We start from the raw sequence: 13,685 nt of genomic DNA, 5'->3' as shown, positions 1-13,685 counted from the left end.
AGCCCCCCCACAGGTGCTCTGCTGCCCCCTAGTGGCCGAGAGAGGCACCACGTGTCCCCAATGGGACGGTGGGGGGGGGGGGGGGCAGGATTTGGGGGGGGCCCTGGGGTTTGGGTGAGGGGCCCATTAAGCTGGGGGGGGGCCCCCAGGGTTTGAGGGGTCCAAGGATTAGGGAGGGCAGGGGAGGACCCGGATGTATGGAAACAGGAACTTTATTGAGCCGATACAAACCTCCCCCCCCGACTCATTAAATGTCACCAAAGGGCCCCAAAATCAATCCCCCCCCACCCCTTAAAATGGGGTCCGGGAACCCCAAGAATGTGGGAGGAGCCTCAGGACTCCAGGATAAACCCCGGGAATCCAGGAAGGGGGAACCCCGGGATCCAAACTGAGCCCCCCCCCACCCCCCCCAGGCTGAGAATGGCCACAACTCATCGCCCTGGTGCCCTCACCCCAGCACCCAGGGGCGTTTGGGAGGGTCCGGGGGGGGGTTTGGGGTGTCAGGAATCGTAATCTTCCTCCTCCTCCTCCTCCTCGTGGGCCCGGGGGGGGCCGGGGGCCGGGGGGAGCCCCCCCGGCAGCGTGGGGGGGCCCAGGGGTGCGAAGGGCCCCCCCGGGCTGTGGGAACAGGGGGTCAGTGGAGCCAAAATGGGGGGGGGGGGGGGGGGTGTGTTTAACACCCCCCTCCTCTGAGGGCCCCCCCCAGGTTTGGGGGGTTCCCCCCCCCACAGAAGGGGTCCCCGCTATTGGGATACCTGGAGAAGTTGAGGGGGGCGGGTGCGGGGGGGGGCGGCGGCGGCTCCTCCTCCCCATCACTGTCACTGTCCTCGCTGTCCTCCTGGGGGGGGGATATGGCAATGACAGGACACAGGAACCCCCAAACCCCCCCCCCCGAACACTCCAACCCCCTCCAGAACCCCTCCAAACACCTTCAAGACCCCCCCAAACCCATCCAGGACCCCCCCAAGGCCCTCTAGGAGCCCCCAAACCCATCCAGGACCCCCCCAAGCCCCTCTAGGAGCCCCCAAACCCATCCAGGACCCCCCCAAGCCCCTCTAGGAGCCCCCAAACCCATCCAGGACCCCCCAAACCCTCCCAGGAACTCCTCAAACCCCCCAAGATCCCCCCAAATCCCCTTCAGGACAACCCAACCCCCCCCCAGGACCCCCAAAAACCATCTCCAGGACCCCCCCAACCCCCCCCCCCAGGAGTCTCGGGGTCCCCCCACCTCCTGCTCCGTGTCCGTTCCTGACTGTTTGGGATCCTTCCCCTTCCCACCGGGGCCCCCGTTCTTCCGGCCGGCTCCGGGGCGGCGACCCCTGGAAGAGACCCCCCCGACCCCCCTCCGGACATTGGGGACCCCCTCTTGTAACCCCCACCACCTCCAAATGCCCTTATAAAGGACACAGCTATTGGGGACCCCCCCACCTTATTCCCATAGCACCCAGATATTGGACACCCCACCCTCCTCCATAACCCACCCCCCCCCCCCATTCCCATGGGATCCAGAGCTTGGAGGATCCCCTCCCTGTACCCTATAAACCACCCCATTCCCACGGGGAACCCCCCTTCCATGGATCACCCCCTCCCGTGGCACCCACATGGACCCCTCAGATATTTGGGGGGGGTCTCTGATGTTGGGGGGGTGCCATATGTCAAGGGAGGGGGTCCATTATGTCAGGGGGTCCCCAGATGTCGGGGGGGGGGGGCATATATTGGGAGGGGGGTGTCACCCACCTGCGTGGTCCCCGCTCCCCGTCGCCGTGCGGCTCCTCGCCCTCCCCCTGCATGTCCGGCACCGCGGCCACCAGATCCTTAAGGAAGTCGAACTGCTGCTCCAGCTCAATGCATTGCTTCCTATGGGAAAGGGGCGGGGTCAGCAAGCCCCGCCCCCAGCCACAAGCCCCGCCCCCAACACCTAGCTCTACCCTAAGGCTTAAGGGGGGAGTGGGGAAACTGAGGCACGGAGTGATGCACGCTCCTTAAACCCCCCCCAAATAGTTCCTGAGTGTCCCAGGACCACCCCCAATGGGGCGCAGGCACCCAAAGACCCCTCCCCAACCACCCCAATGGGACCTGGGTACCCCAGGACTCCCCCAAACAGGCCATGGGTGCTGGGGCGGGTCTCACAGGTGGGACGTTGTCATGGTCTTGGCGTTGCGGGACTGGGTGACGTGACAGGCCTTCCGCAGCAGCGACTCCAGGAAGAGCTCCAGAGCCCGGGCTGGGGTGCTAAGGACCCTCACGGACACCCACTGGCACCCATGAGCACCTATGGACACCCTCACAGGCACCCACTGACACCCATAGGCACCCACTGACACCCAGGGGCACCAGTGGACACCCAGACACCCCTACAAATCCCCATGGACACCCATGAACCCCTACGGACCCCCACAGACCCCCTTTATGGGCACCCATAGACCCGCCCAGACCCCCACCATGGGCACCCACAGACACCCAAAAAGCCCCCATGGACCTCCCCACCCCTCTGCCAGCCCATGGGGAACCAGGACCCCAGGGCACCCCAATCCCCCACCCATGGGACCCAGGGCTACCCCATGGGCAGGGGGGACCAAGGTGACATGGGAAGGACTCAAGGGGCTGGGGTTGGGGCCACCCAGGCCTCTGGGGTAGGGGGGACTTCAGGAGGGATGGCATAGGGGGACCCTGGTGCCAATGGCGGGGGGACCTCGGGAGCACCCGAGTGTCCGGGGGGTGGGACACCCCGATATCCATGCTGGGGTGACCCTGGTGCTGCTGCTCCATGAGGATACAGATGATGACAGGGACGGCGGCCGCCACCTTCCCGATCTCCTCATCCGTCTGCATGATCTTCTTGATCCGCGCCTGTGGAGAGCAGGAGGGAAACTGAGGCACGGACAAGCGCCTCCCCCCCCCGCCACGCCCCCTCCCGTGGCCACGCCCCCTCCCTCCTCTTAGATGGGGCTGGAGACCACCAGGCACAAAGCCACGCCCCCTCTTAGGCCACGCCCCCAATCCAGAGGCCACGCCCCTTATCACATTACAAGGGGCACCCTGCAGAAGCCACGCCCCCAAGACGAGGCCACGCCCCCTCCCCAAAGCCACGCCCCGTTGCCATAGATACTAACACCCCCTCCATGCACTCACCTGGGCCCATTGGCCCCGCCCCCTGCCATGGCCACACCCCCACCTCCCCTCGCGCCCCGCCCACCGCACAAGACACGCCCCCTCCCAACGACCACGCCTCCACGCCCATTCCTCCCCGTTGCCATGGTGATACGCCCCCCCCTTTCCACTTCCGCCTCAGGCCCCGCCCCTCCCCGCTGACCGGCGGGAACCGCGCGTTGTATTTCTTCTTCTTGCTCGGCATCGCCCCGGCCCCGGCCCCGGCGCCGCTGGGTCCCGCTGCGGGCCCCGGCCCCGGCCCCCGCTGGGCCGCTCCCGCCCTCTCCCTGCTCCGCTCCGGTGCCGCGGCCCAGCCGCCGACAAGCCCCGCCCCTTCCGGGGAACAAGCCACGCCTCTTCCTTTAGTAGCTCCGCCCCCCGCGCCCGGCGCTTTGCGCACGGGCCGCAACGGCACCAATGCAAGCCACGCCCCTTCCCTGCAGGCCACGCCCCCCAGCGGCACGATACGCCCCAGGCGGCGGCCACGCCCCCGCCTTAGACCACGCCCCTACGCAGCAATATACCCGCTTTAGGCCACGCCCCCCGCTTTAGGCCACGCCCCCGCTGTCAATCAAAGCTCGATCCGGCCTCAGACCATTTATTGGGGTGATTCGGGGGGGGGGGGTTAAAACGGGGGGTGTTAATCCTCCCCCCCCCCCATAAGGCACTTTATTCGGGGGGATGGGGTTAATGCTGGTGATGGGGGGGGCCCTGAGGACTCTCAGTATCTCCCAGTTGCAGTCCCGTGGTCCCCAGTAGCTCCCAGTTGTCCCCAGTAGTCTCCCAGACACCCCCCCCCCCCAGTAGGCACTTGGTTGCTTCCCAGTGACTCCCAGTTCCACCCAGTAACTCCCTGGGACTGCTCCGTGCCACCCAGACCTCTCCCAGTAGCCCCCAGTGACCCCCTACAAGCCTCCCAGTGACCCCCCCCAACTTTCCCGATAGCCCCCCAACAGCCCAGCAGTCTCCCAGTGTCACCCAGTAGCCCCCAGTCACTGCCAGTGCCCCCTAAACCCCCCCCCGTTGCCCCTAGAAGTCTCCCAGTAGCCTCCCAGTAGCCCTCCAGTAACCTCTAGCACCCCTCGGTCCCCCCAGTGCTCCCTAAAAGCCTCCCATTTGCCCCTAGAGGTCTCCCAGTAGCCTCCCAGTGACTCCCAGTAGCCCCCAGTGACCCCCTACAAGCCTCCCAGTGACCCCCCCCGAATTTTCCCGATAGCCCCCCAACAGCCCAGCAGTCTCCCAGTGTCACCCAGTAGCCCCCAGTCACTGCCAGTGCCCCCTAAAAACCCCCCAGTTGCCCCTAGAAGTCTCCCAGTAGCCCTCCAGTAACCTCTAGCACACCTCGGCCCCCCCAGTGCTCCCTAAAAGCCTCCCAGTTGCCCCTAGAGGTCTCCCAGTAGCCTCCCAGTGACTCCCAGTAGCCCTCCAGTAACCTCTAGCACCCCTCAGCCCCCCCAGCGCCCCCTAAAAGCCTCCCAGTGCTTCCCCATAGGCCTCCAGTTCCCCCCCTAAACCCTCCCAGTAGTCCCCCAGTCCCCCCATAGAACCCTCCCAGTGCCTCCCACTTAGGAGGAGGGGAACTGGCTGAGGAAGGCACTGAAGTCCAGGTCCCCCAGGGAGGGCAGCGAGTCCTCGGGGTCCCCCCCCCCAACCCCCAAATCGGGGGGGGCCCCCCCTACGTCAGCTCCCCCCCCCAATTCAACCCCCCCACCCCCTAACTGGGAACCCCCAACACCAAACTGGGCCCCCCCCCCCAGGCCCGTCCCCCCCCTGCACGAGGCGAGCAATGGCTTCGGGGTACGACATCAGCATGGGGGGGGCCCCCCCTCCATCAGCCCCCCCCAGAGGCAAGGGGGGGTCCCCGAAGAGCGGGGGGGGAGGTTCGGGGGGCCCCAGCAGCCGCTGCACCTCAGCGGCGTTGATGGTCTCCAGTGGGGGGAACTGGGGGTCCCCCAGGAGCACCCCCAGGTCCAATGAGGGGGGTGGGGACACCCCCCCCCCGCTGCTGCCCCCTCCCACGTCCGGGGGGGGCCCCTCCTCAGCCACCTGCAGCTGCAGCAGCGCCTCAGCCAAGGGCTCGGCTGCGGGGGGGGGGGCGCCCCCCAATACCCCCCCCGGGGCCCCAAAACACGGGGGGGGCGCTGCGGAGAGGAGGAGTCACGGGCCGGAGCAGCCACAGCACTCCCAGTCAGCCCCAGTAGCCCCCGGTCACCCCCAGTAGCCCCCCCAGTCACTCCCAATAGGCCCCCCAGTCACCCCCAGTAGCGCCCCCAGTAGCACCCCCAGTCACCCCCAGTAGCCCCTCCAGTCACCCCCAGTAGCCCCCCCAGTCACTCCCAATAGCCCCCCCAGTCACCGCCAGTAGCCCCCCCAGTCACCCCCAGTAGCCCCCCACTCACTCCCAGTAGCCCCCAGACCCCTCCCAGTGCCCTCCAGTGCCCCCGTAGCTCACCCATGGCGGGGGGGTGCTGCGAGGCCGGGGGGGGGCCGTGAGGGTACTGCGATGCGCCGGGGGGGGCGGGGCTCGGGGGGGGCCAGACCTGGGGGGGGGGATGGGGGGAGAGCGTCAGGGACCCCCCCTGGGATGCCAATAATCCCCTCAGAACCCCAAATATCCCCCTGGGGACTCCATTAACCCCCCTGGGACCCCAATAGCCCCCCCGAGACCCCAAATACCCCCCCAGGGACCCCAATAACCCCTTCCCAGGGACCCCAATAGCCCCCCCGGGACCCCAATAGGCCCCCCGGGACCCCAATACCCCCCCCGAGGGACTCCGATAACCCCCCCAGACCCCAAATACCCCCCCAGGACCCCAATAACCCTCCCAAGGACCCCAAATACCCCCCCAGGGACCCCAATAACCCCCTCCCAGGGACCCCAATAGCCCCCCCAGGACCCCAAATACCCCCCCAGGGACCCCAATACCCCCCCTCCCAGCGACTCCAATAACCCCCCCAGACCCCAAATACCCCCCCTGGGACCCCAATAACCCTCCCAAGGACCCCAAATACCCCCCCAGGGACCTCAATAATCCCCTCCCAGGGACCCCAATAACCCCCCCAGACCCCAAATACCCCCCCTGGGACCCCAATAACCCCCTCCCAGGGACCCCAATAGCCCCCCCAGGACCCCAAATACCCCCCCAGGGACCCCAATAACCCCCTCCCAGTGACTCAAATAACCCCCCCAGACCCCAAATACCCCCCCTGGGACCCCAATAACCCTCCCAAGGACCCCAAATATCCTCCTGGGACCCCCATTGCCCCCCCCCGTGTCCCCCCACCAGGCATTGGGCTGCGCTGCACGAAGGAGCGGAAGGTCTCGCGGGTGCGTTTGCGCTTCTCCTCGATGCACTGCAGGTCCCCTGCACCAGTGACACCAGTTACAGACCAGTGACACCCAGTTAGCTCCCAGTAACGCCCAGTTAGCTCCCAGCGACCGCCAGCCAGTTCCCAGTCACCCCCAGTTTCCAACCAGTCATCTCCAGCTGCGTCCAGTCACGTCCCAGTAACACCCAGTGACCCCCCAGTCACCTCCCAGTGACACCCAGTCACACCAGTGACCCCCCCAGAACACCCCCAAAGGGGACCCAGGAGCACCCCAGGGTGACAACAGGGACCAAAGCATCACCAAGGGTCACAACAGGGACCCAAAGTGGGTGCCAGAGAGCCCAGGAGCACCCCAGGGTGACAACAAGGACCAGGGCATCACCTAAGTGTCACAATAGGGCCCCAAAGTGGTCCCCAAAGATGCCAGGGGGACAAAGGGGACCCCAAGGGACCCAGGAATGATTCGAAGGGGACCCAGGAGCACCCAATAGGACCCAGGAATGATCTCAAGGGCCCCAGGAGCCCCCCAGGGTGCAATTAGCCAGAGGGGCTGTGTCCCCATATCCCCGTTCTCATGTCCCATGTCCCCATGTCCCACATCCCATATCCCCACGTCATATATCCCCACATCCCCTATTCCCATATGCCATATCCCCGTGTCCCCATATCCCATATCCCCATATCGCTGTGTCCTGTAACCCCATATCCCATATCCCCACGTCCCATATCCCCATATCCCACATCCCCATGCCCCATGTCCCATGTCCCCATATCTCATATCCCCATATCCCACATCCTGATGTCCCATACCCTCATATCCCATATCCCCATGTCCCATATCCCATATCCCCAATCCCCATATCCCCATGTCTCCATCTCCTATATCCCCATATCCCACAACCCCATGTCCCATATCCCATGTCTCCATATCCCCATATCCCATACCCCACATCCCCATATCCCATATCCCTATATCCCATATGCTCATGTCCCCATATCCCCGTTCTCATGTCCCATGTCCCCATGTCCCCACGTCATATATCGCCATATGCCCTATTCCCATATCCCATATTCCCATGTTTCATACCCCCTATCCCCCTATCCCATATCCCTGTGTCCCATATCCCCTATCCCCATATCCCCTATCCCCATATCCCCTATCCCCATGTCCCCATATACCCATATCCCCACGTCATATATCCTCATATCCCCATATCCCGCATCCCCATGTCCCATATCCCCATGTCCCCATTCCCCAAATCCCCATATCCCCATGTCCATGTCCCCACATCATATATCCCTGTATCCCCATATCCCATATCCCATATCCCATATCCCCATATCCCGCATCCCCATGTCCCATATCCCATATCCCCACATCCCATACTCCTGTGTCCCATACCCCAAATCCCCATATCCCATATCCCCATATCCCGCATCCCCATGTCCCATCCCCCATATCCCCATATCCCATATCCCCATATCCCATGTCTCCATACCCCATATCCCCATATCCCCCTATCCCCATGCCTCATATCCCCATGTGCTATATCCCATATCCCCATATCCCATATCTCATATCCCCATATCCCATATCCTCATGTCCCCATATCCCCATATCCCATATCCCCATATCCCCATGTCCCCATATCCCATATCCCCATGTCCCCATATCCCCATATCCCATATCCCTATGTCCCCATATCCCATATCCCCATGTCCCCATATCCCCATATCCCATATCCCTATGTCCCCATATCCCCATGTCCCCATATCCCCATATCCCATATCCCTATGTCCCCATATCCCATATCCCCATGTCCCCATATCCCCATATCCCATATCCCTATGTCCCCATATCCCCATGTCCCCATGTCCCCATATCCCATATCCCCATGTCCCCATATCCCCATATCCCATATCCCCATGTCCCCACATCCCCATGTCCCCATATCCCCATGTCCCATGTCCCCCTATCCCCATGTCCCCATATCCCATATCCCCATGTCCCCATATCCCCATGTCCCATGTCCCATATCCCCATATCCCATATCCCCATGTCCCCATGTCCCCATGTCCCATATCCCCATATCCCCTATCCCCATATCCCCATATCCCCATATCCCCATATCCCATATCCCCATGTCCCCATATCCCCATGTCCCCATATCCCATATCCCCACATCCCCATATCCCATATCCCCCTATCCCATATCCCGTATCCCCCCATCCCGTCTCCATGCCCGTGCCCCGTCCCGCGCCGCACCGTGGTGGGGCAGGTAGCGGAACTCCATGGCGGCGCTGCGCTGCCGGTCGGACGGGCGCTGCAGCTCCATGTGGACGCTCCGCGGCTGCCGGAGGCCGGGATCCAGGAATGCCGGCGTCCGGAACACGATGGCGACCTGGCGGTGGACATCGGCCTGCGCGAAGGAGCCGCGCGCCTCCCAGCCCTCGGCCCAGAACCGCACCTCGATGTCCTCTGCGGGGTTAACGGGGGCACCCATGGGTGGGGGGCACCCATAGGCTGTGTGAGGACGCAGGCATGCGGGGGGACAAGGGGGTGTTTCAAGGTGTTTTTGGGGCGTTTTCGGGGTGTTTTCAGGGGGTTTCAGTGTGGTTTTAGGTGTTCCTGGGGTGTCTTGAGGTGGTTTTTGGGTGTTTTGGGGGTGGTTTTGGGGGGTTTCGGGGTGTTTCAGGCTGGTTTTGGGGGTGTTTCGGGGTGTTTCAGGGTGTTTTGAGGTGTTTTGGGGTGTTTCAGGGTGACTTTGGGAGTGTTTCAGGGGGGTTTTGGGGTGTTTCAGGGTGACTTTGGGAGTGTTTCAAGGGGGTTTTGGGGTGTTTCAGGGTGACTTTGGGGGTGTTTCGGGGTGTTTTGGGGTGTTACAGGGTGTTTTGGGGGTGTTCTGGCAGGTTTCAGTGCGTATCAGGGTGGTTTGGGCTGTTTTGGGGTGGTTTTGGGCCGTTTCAGGCTGTTTTGGGGTGTTTCGTAGTGGTTTTGAGCTATTTCGGGCTGTTTCAGGCTGTTTTGGGGTGGTTTTGGGGTGTTTTGTGGCGGTTTTGGGCTGTTCCAGGGTGTTTTTGGGCTGTTTCAGGCCGGTTTGGGGTGTTTCGTGGTGGTTTGGGGCTATTTCGGGGGTGTTTTGGGGTGATTTTGGGCTGGTTTTGGGTTCTGACCTTTCTGCACTTTGTCGCACAGGAGGAAGATCTCGTCCCCCCCGCGGCAGCTCCCGCAGTTCCGGTTCACGCGGCAGATCCGCAGCTCGGCCGCGCTGGGGGCGCCTGGGGGGGGCACGGGTCATGTGGAGGGAAACGGGGGTCATGTGGGGTCACACAGGGTCAAGTGAGGTCACACAGGGTAACGTGGGGTTAAGTGGGGTCATAGGGAGGTCATATGTTGGCACACGGGGTCATGTGGGGTCACACAGGGTCATGTGGGGTGATGCAGGGTCACAGAGGGTCACGTAAGGTAACACTCGGGTCACGTGAGGTCACGCAGGATCACGTGGGGTCACACGGGGTCACGTGGGGACAAGGGGGGTCACATGAGGGCATGATGGGGCATACAGGGTCATGTGGGGTCACACGGGGCCAGATGGGGTCATGTAGGGTCACATGGGGTCAGGTGGGGCCATACAGGAAATGCCTTAAGGTTACACAGGGTCATATGCAGTGACAGAAGGGTCAAGTGGGGTCATCTGGGGTCATTTGGGGTCACACAGGGTTATATGGCGTCCCCAAGGGGTGTTTTGGGGTCCCGGGGGGGGGTTTGGGGTCACGGGGGAGGGGGTTGGGGTCCTGGGGGGGGTTTGGGGTCACTCACGGTTGTCATAGACGGGCTGGGACAGGACCGGGGGCAGCGGGAGCCACCCCCCCCCCCACGCCCCGCACCCACACCTGGAAGCAGAGTCGCACCGAGCTCAGGTCGTACTCGCCCCCCCGCTGCTCCGCCGGCACTGGGAACCAGGGTGGACCAGTGTCAACCGGTACGGACCGGTATGGACCGGTATAGACCAGTACCAACCAGTATGGATCTGTATGGGCTGCTATGGATCAGTATGGACCCATACAGACCAGTATAGACCAGTACGGGCCAGTACAGAATACACCAGTACAGACCAGTATGGACTGGAATAGACCAGTATGGACTGCAATCACCAGTACACACTGTTACAGACCGGTACGGACCAGTAGGGACCAAAATAGACTGCTATGGACCAGTTTGGACCAGTATGGACTGGAACAGATCGGTACGGACTGATAGAGATTGGTATGGACCAGTATGGTCTGGTGTGGACCAGTATGGACCAGTACAGACCAGAATGGACCGGTATGGACCAGTGCGGATTGGAATGGACCAGTACAGACCGGAATGGACCGATATGGGCCAGTACAAACCGGTACCAACCGCTATGAACCACTATGGACTGGTATGCACCAGTTCAGACCGGAATGGGCCAGTACGGACTAGTATGGGCCAGTATGGACCAGTGGGGGCCAGTATGGAGCCCCCAGACACTGGGACCCACAGAATCACCCCCCAGCATCCCCAAGAGCCTCCCAGCAGCTCCCCAGTGCCCACCAGTATAAACCAGTATAAGCCTGTACGAACCAATAACCCTGCCATTGCCTCCCAGTCCCCCCAGTCCCCCTCCCAGTGCTCCCAGTACCATTGAAGGGGTTGTTGTTGGTGCGGATCCGCTCGGCCACGGCCGCCTCCAGCTCCCGCTTCTTCACACACTGAATTCCCAGATTCTGGAAACTGAGCGGATCACCCCATAGATGGGGGTCCCAGCCCCACACCTGGGGATCCCACCCCACATTTGGAGGTCCCACTCCACAGATGGGGGTCCCAGCCCCACACCTGGGGGTCCTGCCCCACACAATTGGGGGTCACCTCATAGATGGGGGTCCCAGCCCCACACCTCGGGGTCCTGCCCCACACAATTGGGGGTCACCTCATAGATGCGGGTCCCAGCCCCACACTTGGGGGGCAGCCCCACCTGTGCACGCTGCGCTCGGGGGGCAGCTCGGCCTCATAGTAACCGTCGTGACAGTCTTTGCCCACCAGCTCGTGGGGGTGCGGGCGGTGGGGGGGGTCCTTTGTCACCAGCGACACCCGCACCCGGCTCGGGCCCCGGTAGTTGTTCACCTGCGGGGGGACAACGCGCTGGTTTGGACTGGTTTATACTGGTTTGGACTGGGAGAGCTAAAGGCATGGGAGAGGGGGGATTGGTGCTGTGATCCTTGGGGATGGGGGCACGGGAGTGGGGAGGGCTGGGGGGGTCCAAAGCGGGTAACAGGTCATACTGGTTTATACTGGTTTGGACTGGGGTCCCACATGGACAGGAGAAGGGTGCTTGGTGCTGTGAACCCTGGAGATGGGGACACCAGGGAGGGGCTGGACGGGGTTCCCGGTTCCCATTGCCCTGTACTGGTCTGTACTGGTCTATACTGGTGTGTATTGGTCTGTACTGGTCTATACTGGTGTATACTGGTCTATACCGGTCTGTAGTGGTGTCTCACATGGATGCTGGGGTGTGTTCGGGTGCTCTCTGTGCTGTGCTCCCCAGGGATGGGGACACTGGGATGGGTCTGGAAGGAGATTCCCTGTTCCCATTGCCCTGTACTGCTCTACGCTAACCTGTACGAGCTTATACTGGTCTGCACTGGTCTATACTGGGTTATACTGGTGAGTAGAGGTGTCTCACACGGATGGTGGAGTGTGTGTGCGTGCTCTCTGTGCTGTGCTTCCCAGGGATGGGGACACTGGGGGTCACTCTGGAAGTGGGGTTCCCAGTTCCCACTGCCCTGCACTGGTCTATACTGGTGTGTACTGGTCTATACTGGTGTCTCACGCTGGTGGCGGGGTGCATGCGTGCGCTCCCTGTGCTGTGCTCCCCAGGGATGGGGGCACTGAAGGGGGTCGGGGGGGGGGTGGTTCCCGGTTCCCATTGCCCTGCACTGGTCTGTACTGGGTTATACTGGTCAGTACTGGTGTCTCACGCGGATGGTGGGGTGCGTGCGCGCGCTCTCCGTGCTGTGCTCCCCAGGGATGCTCCCGGCCGAGCGCCCCTCGCACTTGTACCGGAACCGCATCCCGCGCGCCTTCGGCTGCTCCAGGATCTCCACCGATGGCGCCGGCACCGGGGGGGGCTCTGCGGGAACTGGGGGCACCAAGTGACCCCCCCCCGGTCCCTCTGATCCCCCTCCTTGAACCCCCTAAACCTCCCCTTGGACCCATTGACCCCCTCACCCCCCTCCTTGAACCCCCAAACCTCCCCTTAACCCACATTGACCCCCCCTCGGCTCCCATTGACCCCCCGAAACCCATCCTGAACCTCCCGTGATCTCCCTTGACCCCCATTAACCCCCTTTTCCCCGCCCAAACACCTCCTTGACACCCCATTGACCCCCCCAAATCCCCCCTACCTCCCCTCAACCCCCCCCATGATCCCCCTTGCCCCTCCACTGCCACCCCCTGACCCCCATCAATCCCCTTTGGCCCCCTCAACCCCCCCTTGACCCCCCATAATCCCCATTGCCCCCCCAACCCCCCCCCAAAGCCCCTTTTTGCCACCCCCAAACTCCCCCAACCACCCCCTTGACCTCCCCATTGACTCCCCTTGGCCACCATTAACTCCCTTTGGCCCCCCCAACCCCCCCCCTTGACACCCCATTGACCACCCGCAACCCCCCCATGACCCCCATTAACCCCCTTTGGCCACCCCATGACCCCCGTTTGACCCCCCCGCACTCACCGTCCCCCCCCCACTCCTGCTGCAGGAGGAACGGGAGAAGCTCCGGGGGGGTCACTATGGAGAGGAAAGGGAGGGGGGTGTGTGTCACATGACAGCAGGGTGTCACATGACCAGTGGGGACCCCCCCCATAACCATTCACCCTCTTTAAACCCGCCCCCCCCACCATTAAACCCCTTTTCCCCGTGTTAACCCTGGAACCTACTGACGGCTCCGGCTGCGTTTGACGTCATTAAAGGAGGGAAAAGGGTGGGGGAACCCCCCCACAATGGTGTGGGGGGGGCACTCACCGTCCTCCATGGCGGGAAAAGGGGGGGGGAAGGCGGGAAAAGGGGAGGAAAGGCGGGAATACCGGGAATAGCGGGAATGGGGAAAGGGGGGGGGGGGGAAGAGACACGATCGCGGCGCCGCTTCCGTGAGCGCCACGTGGCCCCGCCCACTGCGCTCCG

General features: G+C 63.0%; 2 protein-coding genes across 2 annotated transcripts; both read right to left on the bottom strand.

Annotated features, from left to right (window-relative positions):
- Nucleotides 1-194: 194 nt before the first annotated feature.
- On the bottom strand, nt 195-3,555 carry DRAP1 (DR1 associated protein 1). The gene is made up of 6 exons (XM_030475406.1): nt 3,314-3,555; nt 2,778-2,850; nt 2,131-2,224; nt 1,738-1,857; nt 1,229-1,319; nt 195-838 (listed from the first exon to the last, which is right to left on the bottom strand). The coding sequence occupies exons 1-6, from the start codon at nt 3,353-3,355 to the stop codon at nt 674-676; spliced, it is 585 nt and encodes a 194-aa protein (XP_030331266.1). The 5' UTR covers nt 3,356-3,555; the 3' UTR covers nt 195-673.
- Nucleotides 3,556-4,702: 1,147 nt separating this feature from the next.
- RELA (RELA proto-oncogene, NF-kB subunit) lies at nt 4,703-13,649 on the bottom strand. The gene is given in 13 exon segments (XM_030475379.1): nt 4,703-4,825; nt 4,884-5,291; nt 5,610-5,690; nt 6,435-6,515; nt 8,747-8,959; nt 9,655-9,759; nt 10,301-10,358; nt 10,360-10,433; nt 11,148-11,239; nt 11,481-11,629; nt 12,484-12,644; nt 13,239-13,292; nt 13,527-13,649. Coding segments are annotated over 13 exon segments (1,596 nt in total). The 5' UTR covers nt 13,537-13,649; the 3' UTR covers nt 4,703-4,715.
- Between the last annotated feature and the right edge of the window lie 36 nt (nt 13,650-13,685).

This window comes from Strigops habroptila, unplaced genomic scaffold, assembly GCF_004027225.2.
Source record: "Strigops habroptila isolate Jane unplaced genomic scaffold, bStrHab1.2.pri NW_022045636.1_ctg1, whole genome shotgun sequence".
NCBI lineage: Eukaryota > Metazoa > Chordata > Aves > Psittaciformes > Psittacidae > Strigops > Strigops habroptila.
Note: the sequence above shows the minus strand (reverse complement) of the source record. Positions and strands in the feature narration are given on the sequence as shown.

What these genes read in the sequence shown, in the direction of transcription:
- DRAP1 (XM_030475406.1), bottom strand. Translation starts at nt 3,355, where the DNA reads ATGCCGAGCAAGAAGAAGAAATACAACGCGCGGTTCCCGCCG. An exon ending in CGCCGTCCCTGTCATCATCT is followed by an intron (nt 2,225 to 2,777) that starts GTATCCTCATGG and finishes TTAGCACCCCAG; the next exon opens with CCCGGGCTCTGGAGCTCTTC. An exon ending in GGGGAGCGGGGACCACGCAG is followed by an intron (nt 1,320 to 1,737) that starts GTGGGTGACACC and finishes GGTCTCTTCCAG; the next exon opens with GGGTCGCCGCCCCGGAGCCG.